Source organism: Dryas octopetala, chromosome 8, assembly GCF_963921425.1.
Source record: "Dryas octopetala chromosome 8, drDryOcto1.1, whole genome shotgun sequence".
NCBI classification, from domain to species: Eukaryota; Viridiplantae; Streptophyta; class Magnoliopsida; order Rosales; family Rosaceae; genus Dryas; species Dryas octopetala.
Window position 1 is genome coordinate 3,396,332 of NC_141373.1, and position 9,799 is coordinate 3,406,130.

The window sequence follows — 9,799 nt, forward strand, 5'->3', positions numbered from 1 at the left end:
ATTTGGTTCCATTTCAAACACAAACAGTAGGGACAAAAATAAAGTGAAACACTAATGTGAATGGCTTGCAAGATGTGGGAATCTTCAGGTGGGAATACTTTTTCATGGTAAAGTGAAAACCTGGATTCTGAATAATGTCTAATAGGATGATTATATCTATCATTGTGTCAAATATCAACATTTTGTATTGGATCTTTCTCCAAAAATAAATCACAGTAATTTCTCTGTATGTACAAATATGATAGCTTCTGTCCTCTATTTCTAGGAACCCATTCTGACTAGGTAGAGTAACGGCGTCGCAGATAAAGGAATAATGCTGTTGATGCAGCCACAGCATAAGGGAAAACGGTCCAAATTCCCTGGATAATTTCAAGTCAGAATCATGTACTTGCAAAAGTGAAAACTTCATATATACAGAGTTTTGCATACATACCACAACTGTTGCAACAGTAGCAAGGGCAAAGACAGGGCGCTCCCTCAAGAAGAATCCTATTGCTAACTGAGGTCAGAAAACAAATGTAACTAGTTGGTTATCAATTTCTTCTCTCTGTACAACCAACTTTAGCCATTGCCATGAAAATGAAAATCCAGATTAAAGAATAAAATAGCCCCAAATACAGAATCTCAAAACTATGTCGATCTTGCAAGTCTTTCCAACATCTTTTCACTCGTTTCCGTAAGTATTGCAAGTTGAGTAATTAAATGCATCCTAGCTGGTGCAAATGGTATGTCTTCTCCCTAGTTAAGTACAAATTTAAGTGCATACATAATCTCTAACAGAGCAGACTGACCTGGAGGGGAAGGGTGATCAAGCCACCACAACAAACTCCCGCAAAGAAACACTCTGGAGATATACCCTGCACTCGTAGAAAACCATGTAATTCCTAAGACGGTCAATCAATCAACAGATACGAAGAATTATATTTGAATAAAATGTGTGCATATCACTATAATCAATATAATGCTTGCCAAGTTACAGGATGGATATTTATTATCGCTTTTGAACTTTTCTCTGTACGTAATTATAATTATTCAGAATGAACTTTGTACTCCAGGTACAATCTGGGCCAAACATAATGTAATAGTTTGACATCAAACGATATTATTGTTCATAGGCAGTAAACACTAATCGCATCAATGATTCCCAAAATTTAATCTCTCCCCATTTATAACCATCAAGCGATTGATCAAGAAAACTTTATTTAAATGCCCTCTTATTTGAGCATGTCATCAGGAAGTATTATTTAAATGCAGAAACTCAAGCAAATGAATAAACAGCCTTTCAGGAACATACTGTATAGCAACTAAAGAAAACTAAATAGAAGTTTTAAAACTCAAACACCCACCACCCAATGCTTACATATCACAATTATTAGACTAGATGGCATGCATACATGTATGCTCAAAAACAAGATTTCATAATAGCTATAATGGAGGTTTAACATAACAACACAGGATGTTTATGTATGCATGTATGCATGATAACTAACCAAGGTCCCTGCCAGAAAAGCTGTTGGATTTCTCACTCCAAGGGAAAATCGTTCTACTGCAAATCAAAATGCATGGAAACGTTACTACATAGTAGCATAATTCAAGCAAGAATGGATTACTCAATAATGCTACATAGGTAAACAGAAAATAGAATAACATGAAAATAAAATAACGAAGCTTGTAGACATCACCAAAACCAATGAGATTGCCATATTTTTGCACTGCAAGGGTTATGCTTAAAGCTTTCTCTTTGCCAATCCCAAACTGCACCCATCAACAGGACAAAACTCATTAAAACAACAGACAAAGTGGTGCATAACAATTGCAGGAAACAGGAATGTACAGCATGAGAATGAACACTCAAAATATATGTATTATTCATGTATGGGTTTTGTCGTAAATATGTATAAGAACACAAAAGCTAGAGGTAGGAATAACCTTTGAAAAAACATCATCAGATGCCCTCGATTGTCTAAAAAGCTTCCCAAAATAAAATGGTATTAGATCACTAATGCATACTCCCCTGAAATAAAAAAAAAACATCATGTAATATTTACATTCCAATATTACAAGGTGTAGCAATAGACAGACTGCGTATAAGCCAGTAATTGCTAAAGAGGTCTGCTCAACCTTATATAGAAGCTCCATTAACCCTAATTAATTTTCTTTTCAAAAATAAGGGAAATCATGGCATGTACAGCACTAGAGATTAAAATGGTGTGCCAATTACCAATACACCCACAGAGTTGTGGATATAATGTATGGAGCATTTCTCGAGAAAGATTCAGCAAGCGACTGCCATGTCCCATCCAAAGACAGTGTCCGAGCCAAAGATATGCCAACCTGAATTGTTTGCTAATGATTACTCACAAGTTCAAACTAACAATGAAATCATGAAAATCAAAACAGTACTAAATTCAACAAGGTTTATATTTGAGCTTGTGAAACAGAAATACCAGAACAGAGGACAGACCCAAATGTTTAGAGCCTCTTCACTAATGAAAAGTCCACACCCTGCAGCCATAAGCAACCAAAAGTAGATCCATCTGCAACGCAGTATATCCATACATGATTCAAAACTTATATAATCTGTTAAAAAAACACATAAAGAGTTTTAATACTCGGGGAGGGAAAGCAAACTTGACTTGGTAGTCCTATCTTTTAATCTCTAAGTTCATCTTTCTATTTTGCCCCAACACATCAAGAATCACAACATGCACTGTGAAGCAGAGGGAACTGGCAAGGTAATATTCTATCTGCCACTGCTCTTTAAATTAGAATAGAAACAAAATAGCAATCTATTTCAATTAATTATAACAAAAAATGTTAAACATTTTCCATCAGGAAAGTATAAAACAAAACCGCTATTTTCTATTAAGCAAAGCAAAACTAGGCATTACCCTGGTGCATATTCTGGAAGAACAATTCTGTACCCAAAAGCTTTGAAAGTGAAACTAACAGGGGCTGCAGCCATTGCTGAAGAGGAAGAACTCTCTGCCAAAAACTGAAATCCACTCGACGACCCAATAGTGGGAGCCTTGATGACCACAGATATTAGTGTGATTGTTGCAGCTATGCCCAGTGCAATTGCTATTTTAGCCAGAAATGAACTTTCTGTACCAGTTTGTGTAACTTTACCACTTGCAAGCAGCTCATCAGCAATTCCTTGCCCATCCAGATTGTCTTTAGACATTGCAGTCTCGTAATTTTCTTCATCCTCCTGCGGGAAGCTTCGAATCCTGTTAGTACAGTAATCAAATTAACACTGAAGAAGCCGAGGAAAGATTGAAACTTCAATCAACGAATACCATCAAATTTGAATATCTTGAACTTCATAGATTATATGACTTATGAGCATGCAATGCAGAGCTATCTTGAACTTCATAAGTTAAATTATGAGGACACAATGTACAGTGATCAGTGAACAGCTTGTAAATATGGGCTTATTCATGAATTGGGTTTTCAGTTTCAACACCATTTGGTCCATTTCAGCATGTTTTATGACATTCACAGTTTCCCACTTCTTTCCCTCACTGTTTCTCAGCAACCAAGCATCAAAATAAACAGAGAATCACCAAATAAACTCACCTGAACGTTTGGGGTCTGATTTGGAAAACTAGCATACATTCACTCCCGTTGGTCAGCAATCTGTGTTGCCTGACTCTGAAACAGCTCGAACGCCTAACAAGTTGTGGATTTGATGATTTGGGTGCCCGTGTGGGTGGGTGTAGCGGGGACCCGTGTACTAAAACGGCCATTGGAGACATTTGCGTTGTGGACTTGGAGCTCTGGGACCAATGTCAGAGCCAGTGAAGGGGCTCAGCTGGTGATGACACTAAGTGGGCAAGGATGTAGTTGTGCACCAGAGAGATTGGCGGCTTCCGGTTCCATGTGCTTGGATGTGAGTGGTTTGTGAGGGACTAGAGATGGTCCAGAGGGATATGCTACATAGGAAGAGTGAGATACTCGAGGAGTTTTGACCAAAGAAAAAGATACTCGAGGAGAAAAGGACCCCTTTTTTTTCTTAATCAGATTTTTTGGTCGTGGGGTTTTATTTTTATTTTTATTAATCATATTGAAAAGATTATATTCAAACTTCGAAATTTTCATGGCCAAAAAAAAACACTTCCAAATTTAGATATCAACTAACTATTAGATCTAATGGTATTGTCCAAATATTAAATAGATTTTCACTAACCATTGTGTTAAGCTCTAATCTCATTCTTCCAGATTAAAAAAAAAAAAAATCTAAAACAAAATATAAAAAAAAAATTTTATTATATTTTACTCACTTGAACTTTGAGCTTATCTCACTTTACCGTCTTAAAAATATATTATGCCAATTTATCACATGAATTAAATATTTATTGCAATATACCACATCGAACTCATTTTATCTAAACTTCTATTAAAAATAAATGTATTTTGATTTTTTCAAATCAATTTTCTCTTATTAGAAAACAGTTAAAGTGTTAAAAAGCTGTTTTTTTAAATAATTTTTTTTTACAATAGAAATCTGACAAGACCAATAACATCCTAAGTTTAGACGAAATAAACTAAATGTGATATATTGTAACAAATTTTTAATTCAAATTGTAAATTAACACAATTTTATTTTTTAGATAATGAAGTAAGATCGATATTAAAGTTCAAGTTGATAAAACATAAAAAAACCTAAAAATAATTACTCTTTAAAAAACCTCTGAAGGTTTACGCACTTGAGTCTTAACCACTAAAAAAGACTTTAAACCTTTACTTCTGACGGTGAAGTATGGACTAGGGCAATATATTTTATATTTATTTTCTAAAAGGTTGTTTGTACTTTGTAGAAAGCCCTTTTTTTATTACCATGTAAAGCCTCTTTTTTTTTTTTTTTTTTTTTACCAATATAAAGCCCTTCATTGTTTGAATTTTGTGTACATACTCATTGTCATGGCCAACACCAATACATCATATTCCAATTATAAGATTATCACTATAATTTAATAGTTGGGATCATTCATGATATCCATGTGATTCTAGATGGTTGGCTGACGTTCAATTTATGGTTGATCTAAATCATCTAATTAATTGTTATATGTATTATTTATATTAGTGGGTGTCTCATACATAAATTTATGTCAAATAATAAACAACCTAAACCCGTTCATTCTGCATCATATTAAAGTAGTGTGATGTAAGTGATACATAGTAGATACAAACAAGAGCTACTACAGGCGACAACAAAAAAGAAGTCGTAGTAGTTTTTTCAGGATACGACGTAGCATGTGGCTAGTACGGCGTGCCACCTAAGCGAGACATTTGGCTGGCAGCACGTGTTATACAGTTGCGAACGCACGTGCGATTATTGACGCATAGCAAAAATTAGTTGTCTTTCACTTAAGAGATGACGCCGTCGTATAAAAGCCAGAGTCAGCTTCTTTCTTTCCCAATTCAAAGCCGTCTCTTTCCGACCACGAAGTTGCTCCGACCTTGCAGTAGACCCCCCATTGCGGCTGATCCACTACGATCTTTCCAAAACTCCTTGATGGGTTTTCCATTCCAGCTCTCGAAGTCACTGTAATTCTCTCTTCTTCTTTTTTCCCCATGTATTCCTCTGTAAAAGTTAATGCTTTTACTTATGTTTCACTCAACTTCCTTAATGACTAAGCCTTGTTGTATGCTTCATTGACTTGTTTCTAGTTGGAGTCATTAAGTACTTGAATAAGGACATGATTATCAGCTCACGATTGCTAGAGAATCTTGGATTATTTTTTTCCCTCAAAGGTTGTGTAATCATATCATGCACTGTTTTCAATTAGAAGCATAGTTTATAGCTTTCCCTTTTCATATTCTCCAACTGGGTTGCTTTTGTTTGGCTCCACCTTTGCATCCAAATCATCAAAAGTGCTTATGGCTCTCAGTTGCTTCCACAATTCTGTAGAGTCCTAGGATTTTGATCTCTTTAAGGAAGGATGGCTTGCCATGAAGTTCAACCATGGACCTTAGGTGGTCTTCTAGGAGCATTTCTCGACCTTGGCCTGGCTTATCTCCTGCTATGTGTTTCTGCTTTTGTGTTTTTTGCATCGAAGTTTTTGAAGATTTTTTGGTTGTATTTGCCTTGTCCTTGTAATGGGTTATTGGGTTATAGAAATCGTGATCTTTGCTTGCATAAGTTGCTTATTTGGCCTGTTACGAAGATCCACGCTGTTCAGAAGTTGGTGAAGAGCAGGTTCCCTTTTGGCTGGTTTGAGGATCAAAGATGCAACTTGAATACGAAATTGATTAGAGGTTTGATTTGTGAGAATAGAGCTATTGAATTGGAAGGTGAAGCATCTTCTAGTCCGTTTTCAAGTCCAAGATTGCAAAATCTGGTTGATAGGGAAAGTGGGTATGATGCTAAGGGGAAGAGGGTTATGATTCTAAAGAAAAGGTCTGGAATCCGGCGCTCTAGGAGGGCTGCTCCTGAATATGGAAAGCTTCCTTCTTTCTTGCCAAATGATAGTTCAAGGTCAGTTGCTCGTATATTCCCCTTTCCTTGTGATGACAGAGATATGAGAGATACATCTGGTGAAAGCTCATTTCCCATAAATGGAAGAGAAGATGGCCTTCAGGGTGAGTGAGGAGGATCTAAACTTTTTTAGTTGTTTGCATTAATTCATGTTTTTTGACAGAGACTAACCTTTATTTTAAGTGTGGATTCATACTATCTATTATGATGTAATAAAAAATTTATTGCAATTCTGGTAATTCTCTTTTATCAAAGAAGAAAATTGGGAAATATTTTAAAACTGGAATTGGTTGCATATGAAATTCTGTGTGTACTATTTTGGAATGGTGCTTGCTCACTTGTTTGGTCCTTTCATTTTAGATGATGTGAAAGCACCAACTGGAGATGATATGGGTGAAAGAATATGTCAAAGTTCTAAGTTGAGTGGATTAGTTGGTGAGAGCAATGGTGTGGACATGAGTTGGGCTCAAGAAAAGGCTCCCATTGTTGGAAATGAAACTGATACACTCAGAATGTTGCAGGAAGAGCTCGAAAAAGAGAAAGTTTCTTGTGCTGCTCTTTATCTAGAGCTGGAGAAAGAGCGAGCTGCTTCTGCAACTGCTGCTGATGAAGCGATGGCCATGATATGTCGTCTACAAAAGGATAAAGCATCAATAGAAATGGAAGTGAGACAGTACCAAAGGATGATGGAAGAAAAATTTGTTTATGATGAAGAGGAGATGGATATTCTGAAAGAAATCCTTCTTAGGAGGGAGATGGAGAACCATTTTTTGGAGAAGGAAGTTGAAGCATATAGGCAGATGAGCTATTCAGGAAATGAACGGTCAGATGGTGATTTAAGTGATATGTTGTGTGAATTGGGACAAAGGCCTTCACCTTCGCGTTCAAATGCAGATCCACTACTGATGCTGCAGCAGACTGATGATACTAGATCTAACAGTACGAGAATGGGAAATATTGCAGATAGTACTTCTCAGAGTGAGGCTTCGTTTGTTGAAAAGCAAATCCATTCTAATGAACATGATTTGCTTGATAAGTGTGTCCTTTCAACAGGGGAAGAAAAACTACGCACAGGTAGTAATGCTATGTGCCAAGGAATGACTACTGAAGCATCCCAAACTAATATTGGTATTGAGAAAAGCTTTTATTGTGATGGAGAAGAGGAGCTGCAGCAAGATTGGGATCCTAAGAGCAATTTGCATAATTCAATGCTTGATGCAGAGCCAGCTGTTCATGATGTTCATGTCATTGAAGGTAAAACTGAACTTTGGAAAGAAGAAAGTAGATCATCCACTTATGGTGCTTTGGATGAATCCCAAGATTTTTCTCCTACATTTGGAGCTTCTGGGGTTTGGAGGAGTGAGTTATTACGAGATTGTCCAAGCACAAGCCGGGTAGATACTGAACCTAAAATCACTGCAAGTTCATTGGACACATGTTGTGAGTTACCAAACTTTGATAATTCACGATGCAAACCCTTGATTATTGACTCAACAAAGAATTCTTTGTCTGTAGTAAATAGTGAAAGGTTGAAGATTGACACTGAGGTTGAATTGCTAATAGAAAGGCTAAAAATGCTAGAAGAGAGAAAAGAGAAGTTAACTTCCTCTTCGGAGCATTGGGAAAGGCAAAAGGTCCCATTAAAACTTTGGGAGGAGACCAGGAATCAGCTTTGCAATATTCAACAGCTCAGAGATCCTGTGCGACAGGCTTCCTTACCCCCTTTATCTTCTAAGGTGAGTCATAGCGTTCCCAAATTGTATCTTTTACATTTCCATGAGTTCTCTATCACATGTTTTTGTCAATTCCTCCATGCCTTCTGCCTTTAAAATGGTGATATAACAGTTATTTGTAGTATGTGGCAAGCAGTAAAAGACTAATTGATGATACTTTTGTTCTATATGTGATTAGTTTTGTACTGTGGTCATATTATATTACATGTTCATTCACTTCAAGCCCTTATGCTTAGGATCAGGTTTGATATACGTTACACACACACACACGCACACACAAATGGGCTATGTTGTTGAAGTATGACGAATATTTTTGGGATCTTCTTGGTTAGTGCACATGTAGATCTGAACAGAAGTGTTATTTGTTTCGATATCATCTCTATTCTCTATCAGTTGGGGTCAGGGTTCTAATTTACTGGTAAGCTTCAAAAATAAGAAGCAATGTATCATATATGAGACATCAAGCACATGATCATTTGCTTGGTACTATGTCATAAGAATTGAACTGAATGAAAAGCAGTGAATGATGAACATCATAACGGAATTATGAAAAAGAAACTACTACTTGTATTGCTCGAATCACAAAGCTTTGTGCAGTCTGTCATCCACATTGACATTCATGTTATATATCTCCCCTTAATCTTTTCAATGGTCATTGTTATGTTCCCCAAATGGCACTGCTGATTATAATGCCCTTATTTTCAGGTGAATTTGAAGAAAAGACGCTGCCAAAGTATGTCCTTGGAGGCACATGAATCCACAAGTTCCTAAACCGTGTACAGTAATTCCCAGATTTGTGAATGGTCTGAGAGCTGGTGCTTCAAGTCTATTTATATCTGATTAATGGTTGAAAGGATATCTGTAAATGAATTGTATATGCCCCCTAGACAGATATGTAGTTAGAGTTTAGTTGTCGGTTGGCTGCTGTAGATAACTTTTTTGTATTAAATTTTGAATTTAGTGAAAATGGCCTCACAGCCATGTCCTGATCAAGTGACCTGTCCCACCTTGGCAAGGGGTGGAAAAGAAAATGTCCCCCCGAATCATAGCCACCATAACTCTCATGGGTCCGAGGGCTCATGGCCAAAGGCTGCAGATGGATGTAATTATTGTCCTTTTAGCTTCCTTTAAAATAGGAATACTCCTCTTTGCTATTTTCACCTCTTCCCTTCCATTTTTATCTTGTTGGAAAAGGTTTGGCTAAAGTTTCCGACCAGGGGTAGATCATGTGAGTTTCCCTTGTTTATTCTAAAATGAATTTTCAACCCTAATGGGGTTTTACAACTCCAGTAGTAGAGAACACTTGTCCTCATACCTGCGGTCAGAGGTCGACTCCGTCTTCCTCCTTTGAGTAAAAATACAGTTTTCAGAATAAACTAAAATTTGTAGTAGATTTCTTTTTCTTTTTGAAGACGAAGTCTGCGATAGTTGGACCCAAGATAAACGGAAGGATTTATAGAAAAACTTCCAAAACAAAGTTTGACAATCCACAAGGACAACTCTTCTAGCTAGGTAATGGCTGAAGAATGAAGATCAAGTCCCATGTTTGCCACCTTTGACTAAACAAGGTTTCATGTGCTGACAC

At 36.8% G+C, this 9,799-nt stretch overlaps 2 protein-coding genes across 5 annotated transcripts; one reads left to right on the top strand and one right to left on the bottom strand.

The window, feature by feature from the left end:
- Positions 1-88: 88 nt before the first annotated feature.
- LOC147276072 (uncharacterized) lies at positions 89-3,945 on the bottom strand. 2 transcript variants are annotated; one of them, XM_086254272.1, is made up of 10 exons: positions 3,580-3,945; positions 2,892-3,230; positions 2,465-2,537; positions 2,222-2,334; positions 1,930-2,014; positions 1,683-1,755; positions 1,491-1,546; positions 792-857; positions 434-499; positions 89-359 (listed from the first exon to the last, which is right to left on the bottom strand). In XM_086254272.1, the coding sequence occupies exons 1-10, from the start codon at positions 3,756-3,758 to the stop codon at positions 279-281; spliced, it is 1,131 nt and encodes a 376-aa protein (XP_086110398.1). In that variant the 5' UTR covers positions 3,759-3,945; the 3' UTR covers positions 89-278. The 2 variants fall into 2 exon arrangements, with proteins under 2 accessions (XP_086110398.1, XP_086110399.1); XM_086254273.1 differs by having other exon boundaries at positions 2,892-3,211; positions 3,580-3,750.
- Positions 3,946-5,443: 1,498 nt separating this feature from the next.
- Positions 5,444-9,368, top strand: LOC147276073 (uncharacterized). 3 transcript variants are annotated; one of them, XM_086254122.1, is made up of 4 exons: positions 5,444-6,585; positions 6,842-7,921; positions 7,997-8,217; positions 8,920-9,368. In XM_086254122.1, exons 1-4 carry the CDS (start codon positions 5,946-5,948, stop codon positions 8,983-8,985), a joined length of 2,007 nt encoding a protein of 668 aa, XP_086110248.1. In that variant the 5' UTR covers positions 5,444-5,945; the 3' UTR covers positions 8,986-9,368. The 3 variants fall into 3 exon arrangements, with proteins under 3 accessions (XP_086110248.1, XP_086110247.1, XP_086110249.1); XM_086254121.1 differs by having other exon boundaries at positions 6,842-8,217; XM_086254123.1 differs by lacking the exon at positions 8,920-9,368 and having other exon boundaries at positions 6,842-7,875; positions 7,997-8,125.
- The last annotated feature ends 431 nt before the right edge of the window (positions 9,369-9,799 follow it).